The sequence below is a fragment of the Neolamprologus multifasciatus genome, chromosome 3 (assembly GCF_963576455.1).
Source record: "Neolamprologus multifasciatus chromosome 3, fNeoMul1.2, whole genome shotgun sequence".
Taxonomy (NCBI): domain Eukaryota; kingdom Metazoa; phylum Chordata; class Actinopteri; order Cichliformes; family Cichlidae; genus Neolamprologus; species Neolamprologus multifasciatus.
Window position 1 is genome coordinate 46691326 of NC_140441.1, and position 23521 is coordinate 46714846.

General features: G+C 44.9%; 1 protein-coding gene and 1 pseudogene across 7 annotated transcripts in view; one reads left to right on the forward strand and one right to left on the reverse strand.

Moving 5' to 3' along the window:
* The window catches only part of LOC146523685 (peroxisomal acyl-coenzyme A oxidase 3-like), a 39196-nt pseudogene extending 28807 nt beyond the window's left edge, over nt 1-10389 (reverse strand). Inside the window, exons 1-7 of the transcript XR_014873095.1 lie at nt 10365-10389; nt 3444-3586; nt 3055-3152; nt 2811-2946; nt 2284-2358; nt 2102-2191; nt 104-247 (exon numbers count right to left, since the gene is read on the reverse strand). The product of XR_014873095.1 is annotated as a peroxisomal acyl-coenzyme A oxidase 3-like (transcript). The remainder of the gene's footprint in view (nt 1-103; nt 248-2101; nt 2192-2283; nt 2359-2810; nt 2947-3054; nt 3153-3443; nt 3587-10364) is intronic.
* A 2062-nt stretch (nt 10390-12451) lies between these two features.
* Nucleotides 12452-23521, forward strand: part of LOC146523686 (peroxisomal acyl-coenzyme A oxidase 3-like) — a 39190-nt gene continuing 28120 nt past the window's right edge. For 3 of the 6 annotated variants that reach the window (XM_085153971.1, XM_085153975.1, XM_085153976.1), the window contains exons 1-7: nt 16614-16744; nt 17705-17847; nt 18139-18236; nt 18345-18480; nt 18933-19007; nt 19100-19189; nt 20644-20787. In XM_085153971.1, coding sequence (XP_085010097.1) covers nt 17725-17847; nt 18139-18236; nt 18345-18480; nt 18933-19007; nt 19100-19189; nt 20644-20787 — 666 coding nt within the window. In that variant the 5' untranslated portion in view covers nt 16614-16744; nt 17705-17724. Of the gene's footprint in view, nt 12808-12990; nt 13154-13356; nt 13686-15676; nt 15753-16613; nt 16745-16775; nt 16976-17704; nt 17848-18138; nt 18237-18344; nt 18481-18932; nt 19008-19099; nt 19190-20643; nt 20788-23521 lie in introns of those variants that run through there. The other 3 variants (XM_085153973.1, XM_085153972.1, XM_085153974.1) reach the window with 3 other exon arrangements.

The following is a 23521-nucleotide window of genomic DNA, read 5'->3' on the forward strand; positions in this document are numbered from 1 at the left end:
TCATAGCACCGGATACCGGTACCCATCCCTACTAATAGTTGCCTTGTACCTTGTGATGCAAGCAGCCGTTTCTTTAAAGATATTCAAATTTACCAGAACTCACCGGGACAACAAAAGAGTGCAGTCCGTGGCACACCTGATCAGGTGTGTAGAGCTGAGCATACACCACAGCATGGGTAGCAGTCTTTCCCAGGTTCCCCACCCAGAACTTTGCAGCCTCAAAGTCCGGAGAGTTGATCACAAACTCCTACAGAAGAGAAACAGAAATCAGTTCAAGTGAGGAGAAATTAAAATTCCTCCATGTGATCCTCCATTAGTCAAATGAAAAGTCAGCTATTAGAGACTTACACTGTATGACGTAAGGGGTGCTCTCCCTCATAATTTTAAATTTAAATTTTATTTGATTTCATTATCTTATGACATGATCGCATGAAACGGCCAAAAGTCGACAGTTAAAATTAAGCTCACAACTTTAACAAACTTATATAAAAGTCTTAAAATGTAATGTTGTTGGTTGGAAGTGGAAGAGAAAGCTTAGCAACTTCTAGATAAGAGCCCAGATGAAACATTTCTGGAGGGTGTAGGTGTAAAAGGGAGTTTTTCCTTCCCACTGTTGCCACAGTGCTTGCTCATTAGGGGTGTCTGGTTTTGGGGGTTTCTGTATTATTGTAAGGTCTTTATCTTACAGTATTAAATGCCTTCAGGCGACTGTCGTTGTGACTTTCCACTATATAAATAAAATTGAATTGAACTGGACTGGATCTACAGGGCAGAGCCCCACACCATAATCACAGTGCAGTCAGACAAATGCCATTTTCCAGGCAACCACCAGACCAAGACTCCTCAATCAGATCAGCAGTAGAAGAAGCAATATGAGAAAATACCTACCAATCCTGGAGACCGAGCAATACTGGAAGACCATATGGGAGAAGGACGATACTTAATAACGCTTAGTGACCATAAGAGCAGACCACAGCAACCTCCTGAACAGGATCCAGTAACCATCACAGTGGCAAACATCCAAGAAAGAGTCTTCAGCATGAATAGTTGGATAACACCAGGCCCTGATGATCCAAACCCACTGGCTGAAGAAGCAAACTGCACTCCATGAGCACCTGATGGCACAAATGAACCAGCTACTAATGGAAAACACATGCTCAGAAGGGCTAACGAAAGACAAAACAGCAGCTAATGGTAGACAGAGCAGTAGCCCGAGACTGTAAGACCAGACTGACTGACCTGTGCACCGCCTGTATTGACTACAAGAAAGCCTCAATGACTCAATGCTCCACACATGGATCCTGGAATTCAGTACAGGATCAAAGGGACCCTCAGAACCTACAGTGGGGATGTGAAGAACAACACTAGAGGCCAACTTCAAGCTAATAGCGCAACTGGCATCAAGTGCACGATCTACCAAGGAGATGCTCTCTCCCCACTGTTCTCCATAAGCCTGAACCCCCTCGGTGAAGTCATCAACCATCCTCTACATGGATGACTGTACTCCAAGAGTGAACGAGACATTGATTAACTGATCCATACCACTAGGATCTACAGCAATGACACTGGAATGTCATTCGAACATGAGCAGTGTAGTCGGATGGTAACAAAAACAGGGAATAATCAGCTAGTCAAAGGAGGACAAGCCCGACCTCAGCATGCATGAAGGGTTTCACTCCAAAGCACCCTGAGACTACACGTTAAGGCGAAGTAATGTTGCCATGGACTACTGTGTGTAAAAAACACTTTTCAAGATGAAACTACACAGATCCATGAGTGCATTAGGAAGATGGCCACATCCGATTATGTGTTGAGTGAATTCCTCAGGCAGCAGAAACCCAAGAAAGATGAAGAGCAAGAAGTGGAACCATCATGGAAGAAGAGCCCCTGCATGGCATGTACAACCAGCAGACAGAAAAAGTGGCTGATATCAAAAAATCCCCAGGAGGTGCTTCCTGTGGTACTCTGAGCATTTGGTGCAGTAACTCCAAAAATGGGAAGTTTGCTCCAGCAGTTCCCAGGAATGACATCCAAAACCCATCCAGATAAAGACTGCCTGCAAGGTGGTGTGTGTGTGTATGTGTTTTCAGAGTGTACTGACCTGAGTAGAGGGGTCATACTTGGCCGTGGTCCTCATGGCTCTGGTGTTACTGCCATGGCTCAACTCAGTCAATGCAAAGCATCCAAAGATCTATAAGCACATATGTAAAAGTTTTATGAACACAATAGCAGATAGTAAGCAGTCGACTCCTTTCTCCTCTTACTCAGGATTCGCTGTCTTACCCTCATGTCTTCAGTGTCTTCAACAAATTTCTTATGTCTGCTTGACCCTGAGTTAGCAACAGTTGCTCCAAACATCTGAAACATAAAAGGTTTTGAATCTAACTCACTGATTGACACGATAAAAGAGAAAAACAAATAATAACAGCTATGTGAAGATATTAAACAAATGAAAGCTTTTCCCCCAATTTTAAAAACTGTGTTTAACACAACCGATCTTTATGCAGAATACCCTTTTAGTGATGTTTTGTAAATGCATCCTGGAGAATAATAATAGTGGCTCAATCCAAAAACTAGACACTTCCTAATGTTTGTGGAAATTCAAACAAACAAACCAACCAACCAACCAACCAACCAACCACACGTTCTATGGTTTAAAATTACAGTGTTGCTTGTTTTAGAGTGAAAACAGATGTGGCTTTGCAAGTCATAAACCTTCTTAACATTGCTCAGAAACACAATCTTAAGTTATCTCATATAACACACACTCTGTGTGTCTGTGTGAGGACATTTTACTCAAACACAATTACCCCCAGGCTGAGGAAGAACTTAGCAACCATGGCCCAGTCATACATGCCCAGACAGTCGTCGAGGCATATCGCTTTCCAGGGATTGGCCATCGCCTCTTCCTTGGTGACAAAGTTGTACCGAAGCAGCTGCTTCATTCTGTGAATTTTCATATGGAGTTTTATTGTCTTTAGAAAGTACCGACTTACAGAACAGAGGACACGACAGGTGCCACATCACTTCAGCTGTAGTTTACCAAGTAGATACCTCAGAAAGCTCAACTCTCTCTTTTTCTCCATGGGGACATCTTCACCAGGCTGACGGGCAAACAGAGGGTCGTTCTCCAGTGTCCTGAACACGTGTTGCTATAATGTGGAAATGACCAGACAGAGTAAGACAAAGTGAAATCCATCTGTGTGTTGGTCAATAGCTCAGAAGCAGAATCATGGAGAAGTGTGATGGTTTATTCTAAGAGAAGTGAAAAGGCAATAGTTAAAGGTGAGGATGTAAATATATCATCCTGTCTATGCTCTAAGTGAAAATCTCTTGACTTCTCAGTGGCAAGTTACAACAGTTTAGGCTTACCATATGATTTTCCTGATCTTATGCAAACGCTGTTTAATACACAATGCCACGAGTACAGCCTGTGATGTTACCTTGAATAGATATACATCTTCTCCATCTATAAAGTGGACCATGTCCTTCCAGTTGAAGGAGGCTTTGTTCCTGTAGACATCGAGTGGGCCGCTGGGGAGGTCAGCCACGTTATGGTTCATCATGTTTCAAGGCACTGTGCACTCTGAAGAGATACAAGACAGAAGAAAATGGGACAAGCGTGGAAAGCATACTTTAATGTGTGTACTGAGATATTATGCTCAACAGTATTGACTGCTGCAGTGAGGTCAAGCACAAGCACAGAGGTGAGTCCAGTGTCAGAGGCCTTACTGAGACAGTTTCTGTGCTGACTGAAGTGCAGTATCAGATATTTATTTTAAGAAAGTGTACAAGTCAGATTAAATGCATTAATGTATACATTTTGGTGGCCTTGAAGATTATTCAATAACATATAAATGTAATGCTGGGTTCAAAATTGTGCATTAATACCTGAAAACTAAACTGCACACACGCTTGATTTAAAGTATAATTTTAATGACAAGTTTTTTCTTCGTTGGTTTAGTGACGCTATGTAGGTACAGGTCAGTCACCCATGGGGAGGCCTACAGTGTTATTCACTGATTGTCTATTTGCACACATGTAGATTTGACCAAACTCTTTAGCAAAGGTTTTACAGCTAGCATATCAACAATGATTACTGCACTTCAAATAAGCTCTTTAGCATTCATATAGGACGTACAGACATACTTTTTTACGGCTCAAGAACATCACAGACGATCAAAGACCAGCGTGACCTTTATACCTTTTTGTACCCTTATCAGCTGCCACACGCAGACCAAAGTTCAAAGCTAACAGTGTCTGAACCCGCTAATGCACGTTAAGGATTTCCACGGCGTTGTGCTCAGCGTCACCTGTTGTGGACTGGCAGGTGTGCAAAACTGACTCAAGGAAATCCTCAAGGTTGATTCTGGTCACCTGGACGTTTTCATCGGGAGAAACGTTTCTTCACGCATCCAGGTGACTCCTTTGGTCTCAGCTGACTGCAGGTTTCCCCAACATTATAAAAGTAAAGTCTTCACTTGAATAAGCCTTTAGGTGCATACGTCACGTCACGTCTCATATCTTACCGAACGCTGCGGTTGTCACGCCGGTGTGTCGCTGGCTTCTCTGTCAGTTTCCCAACTGAACTGTGAGCTACGCGTAAGAAGGTAAGTAGGAGAAATGACGCTTCCTAACAGCGACGACAACACTTCCTCTCTGTATCGTTCAGAATAAAAGTATCCTCTAGCGCAGTGAAAAGTAACATCATTTGTTACATTTTAGGAAATCCATGCGGAATCACGTGATCACATCGCTTATTACTAACGCTGATGTTACACTGACGCAACATTTACCAACGGTAAAATATCACTTTATGAGTTGTTTATTGGTCTAATCTATTTTATGATGGTGTTTGATAGGTTTGGGTAAACTTGTAATGCAATATTTATTTGTTTTAGAACAAAGGGAAACTGTCTTATACAGCACACCACAAACATACAACATATTGAGTTTCGCGAGAACATTACCCCAAACCCAAACCCTACAAGTCCCTTTCCTCCCCGTCTCCACCCCCACCCTCATTCATTACCAACACATATATGCTTTGCAGCATAACCACAACATTCCAACGACACCACAGGTTAACGTCATGAATAAGGGGAAAGGTACAATCAGTACCTTGTGTCCCAGGGATCCCAGGGGCTATGTTGTCTGGGGGCTTTTGCCCCCTGGTAGGGTCTCCCATGGCAAATTGGTCCTGGGTGAGGGACCAGACAAAGAGCGATTCAGAAGACCCCTATGAAAAAAACACAGAGGGAACAGTTTACCCTGCCCGGGATAGGGTTACCGGGGCCCCGCCCTGGAGCCAGGCCCGGGGAGGGTGCCCGAGGGCGAGCGTCTGGTGGCCGGGCCTTAGTCCATGGGGCCCGGCCGGGCACAGCCCGAAGAGGAGACATGGGCCCATCCTCCCGCAGGCCCACCACCCGCAGGAGGCGCCATAGGGGTCGGGTGCATTGTGTGCCGGGTGGCGGCCAGGAGCGGAGGCCCTGGCGGACTGACCCCCGGCTGCCAAGACTGGCAATAGGGACATGGAATGTCACCTCTCTGGTGGGGAAGGAGCCTGAGTTAGTGCGTGAGGTTGAGAGGTACCGGCTAGATATAGTCGGGCTCACCTCTACGCATGGCTTGGGCTCTGGAACCAGTCTCCTGGAGAGGGGCTGGACTCTGTCTCAGTCTGGAGTTGCCCCTGGTGAGAGGCGGCGGGCTGGGGTGGGTATTCTAATATCCCCTCGGCTTGCTGCCGGTACATTGGGGTTTTTCCCGGAGGACGAGAGGGTTTGTTCCCTGCGCCTTAGGGTCGGGGAATGGGTCCTGACTGTCATCTGCGCTTATGCGCCGAGTGGCAGTTCGGAGTACCCAGCCTTCTTAGAGTCCCTGGAGGGGGGGGGGGGGGTGCTGGAAGGTGCTCGACCTGGAGACTCTGTTGTCCTGCTGGGAGACTTCAATGCTCACGTGGGTAACGACAGCGAGACCTGGAGGGGCGTGATTGGGAGGAACGGCCTCCCTGATCTGAACCCGAGCGGTGCTTTGTTATTGGACTTCTGTGCTAATCACAGTTTGGCCATAACGAACACCTTGTTCAAACATAAGAGTGTCCATAAGTGCACGTGGCACCAGGACGCTCTAGGCCGTAGGTCGATGATCGATTTTGTAATCGTATCACCAGACCTGCGACCATATGTTCTGGACACTCGGGTAAAGAGAGGGGCTGAGCTGTCAACTGATCACCACCTGGTGGTGAGTTGGATCAGGTGGCGGGGGAGGACGCTGGACAGACCTGGTGCACCTAAACGCGTAGTGAGGGTGTGCTGGGAATGCCTGGCAGAGGCCCCAGTCCGCGAGATCTTCAACGCACACCTCCGGCAGAGCTTCAACAGCATTCCGAGGGAGGCGGGGGACATTGAGTCCGAATGGACCATGTTCAGCGCCTCCATTGCCGAAGCTGCTGCATTGAGCTGCGGCCGCAAGGTGGTTGGTGCCTGCCGTGGTGGTAATCCCCGAACCAAATGGTGGACACCAGAGGTGAAGGGAGCCACCAGGCTGAAGAAGGAGTCCTATCGGGCTTGGTTAGCCTGTGGGACTCCGGAGGCAGCCGACAGGTATCGACAGGCCAAGCGGAATGCGGCTCGGGCAGTGGCTGAAGCAAAAACTCGGGTGTGGGAGGAGTTCGGAGAGGCCATGGAAAAAGACTTTCGGACTGCCTTGAAGAGATTCTGGCAAACCGTCAGGCGTCTCAGGAGGGGAAAGCGGTGCTCTACCTGCACTGTGTATAGTGCTGGTGGAGCGCTGCTGACGTCGACTGAGAAAATTGTCAGGCGGTGGAAGGAAAATACTTCGAGGACCTCCTTAATCCCACTGATGCGACTTCCGAGGAGGAAGCAGAGTCTGGGGATGAGGGGAATGACCCGCCAATTTCCAGGGGCGAGGTCACTCAGGCAGTTAAACAACTCCTTGGTGGCAGAGCCCCTGGTGTTGATGAGGTCCGCCCCGAGTTCCTGAAGGCTCTGGACGTTGTAGGGCTGTCCTGGTTGACACGCCTCTGCAATGTTGCGTGGAGATCAGGGGCAGTACCCCTGGACTGGCAGACCGGGGTGGTGGTCCCCATCTTTAAGAACGGGGACCGGAGGGTGTGTTCCAACTACAGGGGGATCACACTCCTCAGCCTCCCCGGGAAAGTCTATGCCAGGGTGCTGGAAAGGAGAGTTCGTCCGCTAGTCGAACCTCGGATACAGGAGGAACAATGTGGTTTTCGTCCTAGTCGCGGAACACTGGACCAGCTCTTCATCCTCTCGAGGATACTTGAGGGTGCATGGGAGTTTGCCCAACCAGTCTACATGTGTTTTGTGGACTTGGAGAAGGCATTCGACCGTGTCCCTCGGGGTGTCCTGTGGGAGGTGTTGCGGGAAATGCCTGGAACACCTCACCCAAACTTCACCAAAACAATCTGCAAATTTCATTCAAATTTAATAAACGATCATCTTGTCTTTATTTTTAGTTAGCACATACCTTAAACACTTAGAGCTGTAATGATAGTAATATAAGAGCAGATGCTGCTGGTGCAATAAGCTGTACGCTGTACATCCAATGGATGAATGATCTGATTAGTCGACTAATTGCAAAAATAATCGGTGACTAGTCGATTATCAAAGTAATCGTTTGTGGCAGCCCTAGTTGAAAACGTGTTTTCCGACGATGTCTGCTCTGTAGTAAAATTAGCGATATTTGACTGCCCTGTTGATCTCATTGAAATGTATACAGCCTATTTAAAATCTAAAACTTAACATTGTCCGTAGCCTGCTGTTGTTACCACTGTCCTGTTTGAAATGTAATGAGAGAAACTGGTTATTTTGCCATATGTGCCGATATTGAACCCAAGGTACTAACTAGCTAACTGACCAGATGCCCATTAACCTTATAACTCCTGTTGTGTGTGTGTGTGTGTGTGTGTGTGTGTGTGTGTGTGTGTGTGTGTGTGTGTACAGATTGTCAGTCCAAAGAGGGAGAGAGGAAAGAGGGGAACATGAGGACAAAGGACAAGATCAGGAAGTACCAGGTAAGTAAACAGACAGGGAGTACTAACAGGCAAAACAGTAACTGTTAAACTGGCAAAGAAAAAGAAAGACAAACAACTCATACAATCTGGAAGTTGTGTTCTCCCTATATTAAAGCTGCTATACAGAATCTGCAAAACAAACTGGGTTGTCAGCCCTGGCACTGCATTACCATATTGAGCTTCAGTCAGAGGAAGTCCACCTCAGGAGTAGGGATGGGTACCGGTATCCGGTGCCATCATGGCACCGGTTCTGACATAAACGGTAGTAACCAGACCGAAAAGCAGCGCGCATTTCGGTGCTTTATTTCGGTGCTTTTTTTTCCTGAGCTGTGATACACTTTCTTCTTCCTTACATTTGTATTGGCGGTTGGCAAACAACTGAAAGGTGCATTACCGCCACCAACTGGTATGGAATGATACACTTTAGATTCTAGCCAATCATTTTACGTTTCGAGGATAGTAGGCGGGTCCAGGTACGTACGTTCTTTTAGAGCAGAGCTACAGATTAAAAATGCCCAAGGCAAAGCGGTCAAAAGTCTGGCTGTACTTCACAGCAAAAGATGCAAACTCAGCAGCCTGCAACAAGTGCTTTAAGCTGATACTGTCAAAGGAGGTCACACTTTAAATCCGATGAACCTAGCCCTGCCAGTGTAGCAGAAATGATGATGGCAGCAGCAGCCGTTCTTCTCTGCGTGAGTAGCTTAATGTTGTTCGTGTGTAATTTACGTTGAGTAAGCTAACCGCGTTATTAAATTAATGCATGTAACGTGAACTAGCAAACACCATCATAGCTACATGCGGCTGTCTTCTTGTTTGATGGCAGATACTCCCTTCACCCTGGCCAAAAAGGCTAAAATGACCAAAGAAAAAGTGGAAAACAGCTAAACATGAGAGGTTTTTGGACAAAGTTTGTGTTTTTTCCATTGTTTAAGCACTGCTTCCAGCCCAGAGTGATACCATATATGCCGTTTACCTGCAGAAAAGACTAACATTGTTATCTTTTTACAAAAAAACAGCTGAACATGAGAGGTTTTTGGACCAATTTTGTGTTTTCCATTCTTTAAGCACCGGTTTGGGCACCGTTTAAGCACCGGCACCGTTTCAAAAGTACCGGTTTGGCACCGGTATCGGATAAAACCTAAACGATACCCATCCCTACTCAGGAGGTAGAGCAGGTCAGCTACTAACTGGAAGGTTGGCGGTTTGATCCCTGGCTCCACCAGTCTGCATGCCAAATATCCTTGGGGAAGATACTAACCCCAACTTGCTCTCTGATGCATCCATCAGAATATGAATGACAGTTAGAAAGCACTGAAAGTAGGTTTCTTCATAACACACTGTTAGACTTGTGTGTCTTTAATGCTAAAGAGTGTCTTATCTGTGATTGTCATCTTGACAATCGAGTGCGGGCAGGTTACAGAAACTTCAGCAGGTCCAAGTTCAATTATCACTCTGTCCTAGAAATACATGACACCAGGATTTTCAAGTTACTGATTAATTTAATTGCTACCTGGCACTTTAACATCACTGTCATCAGATTCACCATCAAACTGTGCAAAATGCATCATATTGTACAAACAAGCATGCATCACATCATACAGACGGCACAAATTGAACTATAAACGTGTGTCACGCAGAATAAACAAATAAACAAACATACCTTGCTGCACACAACAAAGAGGGAATGAGTCAATTTGCATAGCAGAGCTCTTCTTGACAAAAGATCTGCGATCCATGTCCCCTTAAGCATAATTCGTTTTTTTGTGGACTGTAAACTCCTCCCACATTTAATGTTGACTCCTGGCAGGAATGGCAGTGCGACACTAAAACATGCCCCCAGGCAACACAAAATGTAAACATATTTGCATTTTCTCCTGTAGTGTTAACACAAATAAATTATTATTCATAAAAATAGGCTTACTTAAAATTGTATTTAAACAAAACACACATGCAATAATGATGTAATAATTATGGCAGTTAAAAATGATGATGACTCAAGAGCAGACCTTGAGACAATCAAAGTTCAGGTCATTACCCCCAGTGCTTCAACAGGATATCTACAAAATCGCAGGGGAAATGGGGCCCCAGAGGTAAAAGGAGGCAACCCAGGGAAGGAAGTCACGGTTGCCAAAGACTTTATAAAGCTCAAGAGTGAGGCTGGTGCCATTCAAGATATGTTAACATTGTACAATCTTCTGGATAATCAGATCTTCCCCAAACTGAAAACTGTTATTCAGGTTGCCCTAACAAACCCAGTTAGCAGCTGTAGCTGTGAAAGGTCTTTTAGTGTCTTGAGTCAGCTCCATACCTGGCTGAGAAGGACCATGGGTCAAAGCAGACTCCAGCACCTGGCTGTGATGTCAGTTGAGAAAGAGATGCATGAGAGACTTGACCACCAAAATGTGATAGACAGATTTACCAACCTCAAGGTGAGGCGACATAGGTTAAAAGAAAAGAAAAAATCTGCAGAGCCATAGTAGTATCTGCAGTAAAGATATTTTCATACATTGTATACATTGTACCAAAGGCCAAGTGTCTCCATTTTCTAATAATATTTTGTATATTTCAAGGACTCTTCTATTTTTGGAGTGTATTTTTTATGTATCTGTATTGTATTATACATACACTTTAGAAGTGAATCTCTGTCCAAAAAATGCACACAGTTTACTTTTTACTCACTATGAGCATCATTCATCATTTTTTCCCAGTAATTAAGGTTAGGATATGTATTATTTTTTTTTATTCCAATCCATTCTTCTTTGACAGCATTTTAATAACCTTGATCAGATTTGATGGTTTTGTTACAGACTTTTCAAAAAAGTGTTTTGCTATTCTTTCAAAAATGTGGGGATTAAATTGTGTTAAAATGTACAAAACAGTGATGTCATGTTTTGTGACGAGGACCCAGGCACAGAGAGACTTGATGAATTTAAGAAACTTATGATTTAATAAAGAAATTTGCAGACTTGCACAGAGAGGGTAAAATTATGATGACTGATAATGGAGATGAAGACAACAGACGATGAGGACAGGGAGGAACAGGGGTTTAAATGCACCAAGGAGACAGTCAGAGAGAACTCGGGACAACTGGAGGCATTTAGGGTTGCAGGGACTGACAGAGACGGGGAAGAAGTCTCATTGTGATGAGAAAAGTTTACCTTGCCTGGATGGGCAGCTCTCTGGGTGCTCAGCACCCCCAAAGCTCTGATCCTAGAATCGCCCCTGCATTAAATCATCAAACTGTAAATTATAAATTTTAAATTGTTATTGATCCCTTTACCCCGAGTCCTAAAGTGTATATTTATTTTCTTACTCTTCTTATATTTATTGTTTGTTTACTTTCACTGCTGTAACTGGAGCCTCGTCGTCTCGTCTCTCTATATACTGGACTGTATGTAGCGGAGATGACAATAAAGTTTACTTTGACTTCAGCAGCAAGCAGGCGCACCGAGGGCTCTCGCGCTCACTTTTCTTGTATAGAATTTCGATTTTCAAATTATGAGTCTGTATCATGATGTCTGGTGTTTTCGTGTTTGTTGTTTTGTTTTTATTTTGTTTTATTTTGCAAGTTGGTTATTAGACGCTGCTCCAGCCGGTCAGAGACTCCCCCGCCGCCCCGCCCTCTCCTCCCTGTGCCGCAAGCAGCAGGCGCACCTCGCAAACGGAGGGCGCCCTTACTCCCAGCAAATGGGCGACAGAAAACCGATCGGTGCCTGTACCATTCCCAGTATGTGCTGGCTGATGTCGGGGCTGCATGAGTACGAGCAATTTTTTTTTTTTTTGCCGATGTCCGTGATGCTGCCCCCCACCACGATGCCGCCCCGGGCAACCGCCCGTGTCACCCGTATCTAAAACCGCTACTGGATTCATGTTACAGCAGCTCATGACTGAATGAACGTGGTGCAATAAAAGTATTTTAAAAGTACACTTTTCCTAACACTTAAATTTACTTGAGTAGGGTTAGAGGCTGCGATGTCAGCATGCAGTCAAGTTCTATACTCTTGTTAATGATTTACGGCAATAATTTTATTCAGGTGTGTTGCAACAGGGACACATGGAAAAGTTGCAGGACAGCGGCCCTCGAGGATGGGAGTTAGAGACCCCTGCTACAAAGGGTGGCTGGGCCCTTTGTAGGGTCTCAGCCTTTGTCAGTGTTAAAAGAATCATACCTATGAATCATACCTATACTGCAGCAAGCCACTAGGGGGCAACTGTGATATTTTATCCATATTTGTGAGGCTGTCAAGCTGTTCATCACCCGATGCACTATCACGTGAGGAAACTGATGCCACTGGAAGACTGACATCCAGGCCGCTGGTGACATTTTTTCTCTGTGATAAACTATAGAAATATATTCATTTGAGCAATACAGTCTTTCAGAGAATGTTCTATAGTTCTTTCAAAGTCCTTTGCTGAGACTTGTTCAACTAAACTTAATCTTTCATGCTCCCTCAGTTCTCCAGAGCTGATGTTGCTAGCTTTTGTCTTCTCTCCGCATCAGTTTCTATCTTTCCTGTATTTCTGTGATCGTTTGATGTTGTCTGTGCTCCTGAGTGACACTCATTCCAGGTAGACATTATTTGGCACCTTAGCTTGTGTTTTTACTTTGAAAGAACTTTCTTTGTTGCTTCCTGTGTTCAGACCTTCCCTGGGTTGCCTCCTTTTACCTCTGGGGCCCCATTTCCCCTGCGATTTTGTAGATATCCTGTTGAAGCACTGGGAGTAATGACCTGAACTTTGATTGTCTCAAGGTCTGCTCTTGAGTCATCATCATTTTTAACTGCCATAATTATTACATCATTATTGCATGTGTGTTTTGTTTAAATACAATTTTAAGTAAGCCTATTTTTATGAATAATAATTTATTTGTGTTAACACTACAGGAGAAAATGCAAATATGTTTACATTTTGTGTTGCCTGGGGGCATGTTTTAGTGTCGCACTGCCATTCCTGCCAGGAGTCAACATTAAATGTGGGAGGAGTTTACAGTCCACAAAAAAACGAATTATGCTTAAGGGGACATGGATCGCAGATCTTTTGTCAAGAAGAGCTCTGTTATGCAAATTGACTCATTCCCTCTTTGTTGTGTGCAGCAAGGTATGTTTGTTTATTTGTTTATTCTGCGTGACACACGTTTATAGTTCAATTTGTGCCGTCTGTATGATGTGATGCATGCTTGTTTGTACAATATGATGCATTTTGCACAGTTTGATGGTGAATCTGATGACAGTGATGTTAAAGTGCCAGGTAGCAATTAAATTAATCAGTAACTTGAAAATCCTGCTGTCATGTATTTCTAGGACGGAGTGATAATTGAACTTGGACCTGCTGAAGTTTCTGTAACCTGCCCGCACTCGATTGTCAAGATGACAATCACAGATAAGACACTCTTTAGCATTAAAGACACACAAGTCTAACAGTGTGTTATGAAGAAACCTACTTTCAGTGCTTTCTAACTGTCATTCATATTCTGATGGATGCATCAGAGAGCAAGTTGGGGTTAGTATCTTCCCCAAGGACATTTGGCATGCAGACTGGTGGAGCCAGGGATCAAACCGCCAACCTTCCAGTTAGTAGCTGACCTGCTCTACCTCCTGAGGTGGACTTCCTCTGACTGAAGCTCAATATGGTAATGCAGTGCCAGGGCTGACAACCCAGTTTGTTTTGCAGATTCTGTATAGCAGCTTTAATATAGGGAGAACACAACTTCCAGATTGTATGAGTTGTTTGTATTAGTTGTTTGTCTTTCTTTTTCTTTGCCAGTTTAACAGTTACTGTTTTGCCTGTTAGTACTCCCTGTCTGTTTACTTACCTGGTACTTCCTGATCTTGTCCTTTGTCCTCATGTTCCCCTCTTTCCTCTCTCCCTCTTTGGACTGACACACACACACACACACACACACACACACACACACACACACACACACACAACAGGAGTTATAAGGTTAATGGGCATCCGGTCAGTTAGCTAGTTAGTACCTTGGGTTCAATATCGGCACATATGGCAAAATAACCAGTTTCTCTCATTACATTTCAAACAGGACAGTGGTAACAACAGCAGGCTACGGACAATGTTAAGTTTTAGATTTTAAATAGGCTGTATACATTTCAATGAGATCAACAGGGCAGTCAAATATCGCTAATTTTACTACAGAGCAGACATCGTCGGAAAACACGTTTTCAACTAGGGCTGCCACAAACGATTACTTTGATAATCGACTAGTCACCGATTATTTTTGCAATTAGTCGACTAATCAGATCATCATCCATTGGATGTACAGCGTACAGCTTATTGCACCAGCAGCATCTGCTCTCATATAACTATCATTAGCTTACAGCTCTAAGTGTTTAAGGTATGTGCTAACTAAAAATAAAGACAAGATGATAGTTTATTAAATTTTAATGAAGTTTGCAGATTGTTTCGGTGAAGTTTAATAAACTCCTTGCTATCTAAAATATAACAGGACACCGGAGTATATTCTGGAGCATCTCACACTTCTGATAATCAGCTGTCTGCTTGATGTTTATTCAGCTGTGTAAAAACTATAACTTTAATCTCAGCCTAACCGATTTACTCAGGAACAAATAAAATACTAAAAAAAGGTGGTCTCAGCCACCATCGCTCTGGCAGCAACAGCGCTAGAGCGAGTAGGAGAGAGCCGAGCTGGAACAAACCATTTTGGGAGGGGTTATCTATACATCTCAATTAAGTACTGTATGCTTTTTATACTTTTAGTAGTGTGTCCCACAAACAGCAAATATTTTCAAAAAAAGTAAGACATCTTTGGGGGTGCTTTGATTCATTTTGGGGGTGCTGAAGCACCTCCAAAACTGGGCTAAAATTGCCCCTGATTTAATGTCTCACACACAGCCCTTCGAAAGGGGAGGGGGGCTGGCTGCTTCCAAATAGAGGACATTTCGTTCATAATTTTGTAAATCCAAGCCCATTATGTATTCATGATTTGAATCCTGGGTTGTGTGAAATCTCAGAAATAAACCTTAGACAAAGTGAATCTGTGAACTAAGGTGTAGGTGTGTTAGGTTATGTTGTGGTGATCCTCGAGTTGGGGGATTTGTGTTCATACTGGAGTGCAAAATTAAAACCAAGATGGACAAGAAAAGTTCAAAGCCATCAGGTCCTCAGTTTAGAAAAAAGAGAAAAGAGGAAGAGAAACGAGCAAAAGATGCAGGTAAGCAGATGTGTGATTGGATAATGGCAGGTCATCCTGAAACAATCAGAACCAGAATCAAACCACTTTTTTAATCCCTAAGGAAATTATGTGAATTACAGTTGCTCCAAGAAGAAATGGTAAAAATAGCAACTGTAACAGACTAAACTCCAAACAATACAATATGTTACACATTTTAATATTAATTAGTCATTGTTAATTGTTGATTTGTCCTGTTCTCATTGTATGAGGAATTATGATGGCTGTTTGGTAGCTGTTTGCATACAATGCATCAATGCATACTCTCTCTCTCTTCATATGTGTGTGTCTGTGTGTGTTTCTCTGGTCGAAATTCAGTATGGTTCCGACAACAGTTTTATGTTAATGTATAATCGTAAATATGTTTTATGTGTGTGTGTGTGTGGGGGGGGGGGGGGGGGGGGGGGGGGCAGAGGGAGTGTTCGCCCGGGGCGCCAAATGGGCTAGGACCGCCACTGCAAAAACCAAAAGGATTTTGGAAAAAGCAAGGCACGTCCTGAACAATAATACATTGCGCACACCTTACTGCACACTGTAAATTATTGTGTTGGAATCTGGGACAACACTTAGAAGAGTTCTCTACAAAAAAAAAATACACAATGCAAAAAAGAGCAATAAGAATTATACATAATGTTTGGTTTCGGGGACACACAAGTAATCATTTTTTAAACTCACAAGTTATTAAATCCATGTATTTGATTTGAATTTAAAACCGCACAGGCGACGTTCAAAGCAAGTAATGATATCCTTCAAAGTAAAATTCGAAATGTATTTCAGAATAGTCTTCAGACAGAACGCTTCTGGAGACTTTTCAAAATAAGATTACCCAAACAGACCAAAAGGTTACTCAGGAATGTGCAATAGGCGAGTTAATGGAGTTTTCTTCTTTTTGTTTTAAAGCACTGACCTATTGTACCTTTCCCCTTATTCATGACGTTAACCTGTGGTGTCGTTGGAATGTTGTGGTTATGCTGCAAAGCATATATGTGTTGGTAAGGAGGGTGGGGGTGGAGACGGGGAGGAAAGGGACTTGTAGGGTTTGGGGTAATGTTCTTAACTCAATATGTTGTATGTTTGTGGTGTGCTGTATAAGACAGTTTCCCTTTGTTCTAAAACAAATAAATATTACATTACAAGTTTACCCAAACCTATCAAACACCATCATAAAATAGATTAGACCAATAAACAACTCATAAAGTGATATTTTACCGTTGGTAAATGTTGCGTCAGTGTAACATCAGCGTTAGTAAAAAGCGATGTGATCACGTGATTCCGCATGGATTTCCTAAAATGTAACAAATGATGTTACTTTTCACTGCGCTAGAGGATACTTTTATTCTGAAGGATACAGAGAGGAAGTGTTGTCGTCGCTGTTAGGAAGCGTCATTTCTCCTACTTACCTTCTTACGCGTAGCTCACAGTTCAGTTGGGAAACTGACAGAGAAGCCAGCGACACACCGGCGTGACAACCGCAGCGTTTGGTAAGATATGAGATGAGACGTGACGTGACGTGACGTGACGTATGCACCTAAAGGCTTATTCAAGTGAAGACTTTACTTTTATAATGTTGGGGAAACCTGCAGTCAGCTGAGACCGAAGGAGTCACCTGGATGCGTGAAGAAACGTTTCTCCCGATGAAAACGTCCAGGTGACCAGAATCAACCTTGAGGATTTCCTTGAGTCAGTTTTGCACACCTGCCAGTCCACAACAGGTGACGCTGAGCACAACGCCGTGGAAATCCTTCACGTGCATTAGCGGGTTCAGACACTGTTAGCTTTGAACTTTGGTCTGCGTGTGGCAGCTGATAAGGGTACAAAAAGGTATAAAGGTCACGCTGGTCTTTGATCGTCGGTGATGTTCTTGAGCCGTAAATACAAGTACGTCTGTACGTCCTATATGAATGCTAAAGAGCTTATTTGAAGTGCAGTAATCATTGTTGATATGCTAGCTGTAAAACCTTTGCTAAAGAGTTTGGTCAAATCTACATGTGTGCAAATAGACAATCAGTGAATAACACTGTAGGCCTCCCCATGGGTGACTGACCTGTACCTACATAGCGTCACTAAACCAACGAAGAAAAAACTTGTCATTAAAATTATACTTTAAATCAAGCGTGTGTGCAGTTTAGTTTTCAGGTATTAATGCACAATTTTGAACCCAGCATTACATTTATATGTTATTGAATAATCTTCAAGGCCACCAAAATGTATACATTAATGCATTTAATCTGACTTGTACACTTTCTTAAAATAAATATCTGATACTGCACTTCAGTCAGCACAGAAACTGTCTCAGTAAGGCCTCTGACACTGGACTCACCTCTGTGCTTGTGCTTGACCTCACTGCAGCATTCAATACTGTTGAGCATAATATCTCAGTACACACATTAAAGTATGCTTTCCACGCTTGTCCCATTTTCTTCTGTCTTGTATCTCTTCAGAGTGCACAGTGCCTTGAAACATGATGAACCATAACGTGGCTGACCTCCCCAGCGGCCCACTCGATGTCTACAGGAACAAAGCCTCCTTCAACTGGAAGGACATGGTCCACTTTATAGATGGAGAAGATGTATATCTATTCAAGGTAACATCACAGGCTGTACTCGTGGCATTGTGTATTAAACAGCGTTTGCATAAGATCAGGAAAATCATATGGTAAGCCTAAACTGGTGTAACTTGCCACTGAGAAGTCAAGAGATTTTCACTTAGAGCATAGACAGGATGATGTATTTACATCCTCACCTTTAACTATTGCGTTTTCACTTCTCTTAGAATAAACCATCACACTTCTCCATGATTCTGCTTCTGAGCTATTGACCAACACACAGATGGATTTCACTTTGTCTTACTCTGTCTGGTCATTTCCACATTATAGCAACACGTGTTCAGGACACTGGAGAACGACCCTCTGTTTGCCCGTCAGCCTGGTGAAGATGTCCCCATGGAGAAAAAGAGAGAGTTGAGCTTTCTGAGGTATCTAATTGGTAAACTACAGCTGAAGTGATGTAGCACCTGTCGTGTCCTCTGTTCTGTAAGTCGGTACTTTCTAAAGACAATAAAACTCCATATGAAAATTCACAGAATGAAGCAGCTGCTTCGGTACAACTTTGTCACCAAGGAAGAGGCGATGGCCAATCCCTGGAAAGCGATATGCCTCGACGACTGTCTGGGCATGTATGACTGGGCCATGGTTGCTAAGTTCTTCCTCAGCCTGGGGGTAATTGTGTTTGAGTAAAATGTCCTCACACAGACACACAGAGTGTGTGTTATATGAGATAACTTAAGATTGTGTTTCTGAGCAATGTTAAGAAGGTTTATGACTTGCAAAGCCACATCTGTTTTCACTCTAAAACAAGCAACACTGTAATTTTAAACCATAGAACGTGTGGTTGGTTGGTTGGTTGGTTGGTTGGTTGGTTTGTTTGAATTTCCACAAACATTAGGAAGTTTCTAGTTTTTGGATTGAGCCACTATTATTATTCTCCAGGATGCATTTACAAAACATCACTAAAAGGGTATTCTGCATAAAGATCGGTTGTGTTAAACACAGTTTTTAAAATTGGGGGAAAAGCTTTCATTTGTTTAATATCTTCACATAGCTGTTATTATTTGTTTTTCTCTTTTATCGTGTCAATCAGTGAGTTAGATTCAAAACCTTTTATGTTTCAGATGTTTGGAGCAACTGTTGCCAACTCAGGGTCAAGCAGACATAAGAAATTTGTTGAAGACACTGAAGACATGAGGGTAAGACAGCGAATCCTGAGTAAGAGGAGAAAGGAGTCGACTGCTTACTATCTGCTATTGTGTTCATAAAACTTTTACATATGTGCTTATAGATCTTTGGATGCTTTGCATTGACTGAGTTGAGCCATGGCAGTAACACCAGAGCCATGAGGACCACGGCCAAGTATGACCCCTCTACTCAGGTCAGTACACTCTGAAAACACATACACACACACAACCTTGCAGGCAGTCTTTATCTGGATGGGTTTTGTCATTCCTGGGAACTGCTGGAGCCAACTTCCCATTCTTGGAGTTACTGCACCAAATGCTCAGAGTACCACAGGAAGCACCTCCTGGGGATTTTTTGATATCAGCCACTTTTTCTGTCTGCTGGTTGTACATGCCATGCAGGGGCTCTTCTTCCATGATGGTTCCACTTCTTGCTCTTCATCTTTCTTGGGTTTCTGCTGCCTGAGGAATTCACTAAACACATAATCGGATGTGGCCATCTTCCTAATGCACTCATGGATCTGTGTAGTTTCATCTTGAAAAGTGTTTTTTACACACAGTAGTCCATGGCAACCTTACTTCGCCTTAGCGTGTAGTCTCAGGGTGCTTTGGAGTGAAATCCTTCATGCATGCTGAGGTCGGGCTTGTCCTCCTTTGACTAGCTGATTATTCCGTTTTTGTTACCATCCGACTACACTTCTCATGTTCGGGCTACTGCTCTGTCTACCAGTAGCTGCTGTTTCATCTTTCGTTAGCCCTTCTGAGCATCATAAAATAGCAGCTGGTTCATTTGTGCTGCCAGGTGCTCATGGAGTGCAGTTTGCTTCTTCAGCCAGTGGGTTTGGATCATCAGGGCCTGGTGTTATCCAGCTTTCATGCTAAAGACTCTTTCTTGGATGTTTGCCACTGTGATGGTTACTGGATCCTGTTCAGGAGGTTGCTGTGGTCTGCTCTTATGGTCACTAAGCGTTATTAAGTATCGTCCTTCTCCCATATGGTCTTCCAGTATTGCTCGGTCTCCAGGATTGGTAGGTATTTTCTCATATTGCTTCTTCTACTGCTGATATGATTGAGGAGTCTTGGTTTGGTGGTTGCCTGGAAAATGGCATTTGTCTGACTGCACTGTGATTATGGTGTGGGGCTCTGCCCTGTAGATCCATTTATATAGTGGCAAATCACAACGACAGTCGCCTGAAGGCATTTAATACTGTAAGATAAAGACCTTACAATAATACAGAAACCCCCAAAACCAGACACCCCTAATGAGCAAGCACTGTGGCAACAGTGGGAAGGAAAAACTCCCTTTTACAGCTACACCCTCCAGAAATGTTTCATCTGGGCTCTTATCTAGAAGTTGCTAAGCTTTCTCTTCCACTTCCAACCAACAACATTACATTTTAAGACTTTTATATAAGTTTGTTAAAGTTGTGAGCTTAATTTTAACTGTCGACTTTTGGCCGTTTCATGCGATCATGTCATAAGATAATGAAATCAAATAAAATTTTCATTTTAAATTATGAGGGAGAGCACCCCTTAGGTCATACAGTGTAAGTCTCTAATAGCTGACTTTTCATTTGACTAATTGAGGATCACATGGAGGAATTTTAATTTCTCCTCACTTGAACTGATTTCTGTTTCTCTTCTGTAGGAGTTTGTGATCAACTCTCCGGACTTTGAGGCTGCAAAGTTCTGGGTGGGGAACCTGGGAAAGACTGCTACCCATGCTGTGGTGTATGCTCAGCTCTACACACCTGATCAGGTGTGCCACGGACTGCACTCTTTTGTTGTCCCGGTGAGTTCTGGTGAATTTGAATATCTTTAAAGGAATGGCTGCTTGCATCACAAGGTACAAGGCAACTATTAGCAAGTCCAAGAGCATTTGTGTTGTCAGGTAGCTATTGAAATAAGACCATCAACTCCAACAGTGTTTAGAGCCATAGGAGACCTCACAGCTAAGTTTCTAGTAACTGATGGGGAGGTGAAGCTCAATACTGCTGTTTTGACACTGTGTCGAGCTTCTGAGGTTCTGATGTTTCAGTGTGGTTCAAATCATCCAGGTCACGTGACTCAGAGCGAACTAGATTTCGGCGCGCTTCAGCAGAGGATGATTTAACTGATGGATGTGCATGAAATGGACTGTTACACCTGATCAGAATTAGACCCTGTAAACAAATGTTTCTTTTTATAAAGAAGGAAACAAATTACATTTTTTCATCCATCCATCCATCCATCCATCTTCATCCGCTTTATCCGAGGCCGGGTCGCGGGGGCAGCAGCCTAAGCAAAGAGGCCCAGACCTCCCTCTCCCCAGCCACCTCCTCCAGCTTATCCGGGGGAACACCAAGGCGTTCCCAGGCCAGCCGAGAGATATAATCTCTCCAGCGTGTCCTGGGTCTGCCCCGGGGCCTCCTCCCGGTGGGACATGCCCGGAACACCTCACCCAGGAGGCGCCCAGGAGGCATCCTTGTCAGATGCCCAAACCACCTCAGCTGGCTCCTTTCGATGTGGAGCAGCAGCGGCTCTACTCTGAGCCCCTCCCGGATGGCCGAACTTCTCACCCTATCTCTAAGGGAGAGGCCAGCCACCCTTCGGAGGAAGCTCATTTCTGCTGCTTGTATCCGCGATCTCGTCCTTTCGGTCACTACCCACAGCTCGTGGCCATAGGTGAGGGTATGGACGTAGATCGACCGGTAAATTGAGAGCTTCGCTTTAACTCTCAGCTCCCTCTTCACCACGACGGACCGGTGCAGCGTCTGCATTACTGCAGCTGCAGCCCCAATCCGTCTGTCGATCTCCGGCTCCCTTCTCCCGTCACTCGCGAACAAGACCCCGAGATACTTGAACTCCTCCACGTGGGGCAGGAACTCATCCCCGACCTGGAGTGGGCACTCCACCCTTTTCCGTCTGAGAACCATGGCCTCAGATTTGGAGGTGCTGATCCTCATTCCCGCTGCTTCACACTCGGCTGCGAACCGCTCCAGTGCGAGCTGGAGGCCCTCACCCAATGAAGACAACAGAACCACATCATCCGCAAAAATCAGAGATGAGATTCTGAGGCCACCAAAGCGAAAGCCCTCCGCCACTTGGCTGCGCCTAGAAATCCTGTCCATAAAAATTATGAACAGAACCAGTGACAAAGGGCAGCCCTGGCGGAGCCCATCACCCACCGGGAACGAGTCCGACTTATTGCCGGCAATACGAACCAAGCTCTTGCAACGGTTGTATAGGGATCAAATGGCCCGTAGCAATGGGCCAGACACCCCACACTCCCGCAACACCTCCCACAGGACACCCGGAGGGACACGGTCGAATGCCTTCTCCAAGTCCACAAAACACATGTAGACTGGTTGGGCAAACTCCCATGCACCCTCAAGTATCCTCGAGAGGATGAAGAGCTGGTCCAGTGTTCCACGACCAGGACGAAAACCGCATTGTTCCTCCTGTATCCGAGGTTCGACTAGCGGACGAACTCTCCTTTCCAGCACCCTGGCATAGACTTTCCCGGGGAGGCTGAGGAGTGTGATCCCCCTGTAGTTGGAACACACCCTCTGGTCCCCGTTCTTAAAGATGGGGACCACCACCCCGGTCTGCCAGTCCACGGGTACTGCCCCTGATCTCCACGCAACATTGTAGAGGCGTGTCAACCAGGACAGCCCTACAACGTCCAGAGCCTTCAGGAACTCGGGGCGGACCTCATCAACACCAGGGGCTCTGCCACCAAGGAGTTGTTTAACTGCCTGAGTGACCTCGCCCCAGGAAATTGGCGTGTCATTCCCCTAATCCCCAGACTCTGCTTCCTCCTCGGAAGACGCGTCAGTGGGATTAAGGAGGTCCTCGAAGTATTCCTTCCACCGCCTGACAATTTTCTCAGTCGACGTCAGCAGCGCTCCGCCAGCACTATACACAGTGCAGGTAGAGCACCGCTTTCCCCTCCTGAGACGCCTGACGGTTTGCCAGAATCTCTTCGAGTCAGTCCGAAAGTCTTTTTCCATGGCCTCTCCGAACTCCTCCCACACCCGAGTTTTTGCTTCAGCCACTGCCCGAGCCGCATTCCGCTTGGCCTGTCGATACCTGTCGGCTGCCTCCGGAGTCCCACAGGCTAACCAAGCCCGATAGGACTCCTTCTTCAGCCTGGTGGCTCCTTTTACCTCTGGTGTCCACCATTTGGTTCAGGGATTACCACCACGGCAGGCACCAACCACCTTGCGGCCGCAGCTCAATGCAGCAGCTTCGGCAATGGAGACGCTGAACATGGTCCATTCGGACTCAATGTCCCCCGCCTCCCTCGGAATGCTGTTGAAGCTCTGCCGGAGGTGTGCGTTGAAGACCTCGCAGACTGGGGCCTCTGCTAGTCGTTCCCAGCACACCCTCACTACGCGTTTAGGTGCACCAGGTCTGTCCAGCGTCCTCCCCCGCCACCTGATCCAACTCACCACCAGGTGGTGATCAGTTGACAGCTCAGCCCCTCTCTTTACCCGAGTGTCCAGAACATATGGTCGCAGGTCTGGTGATACGATTACAAAATC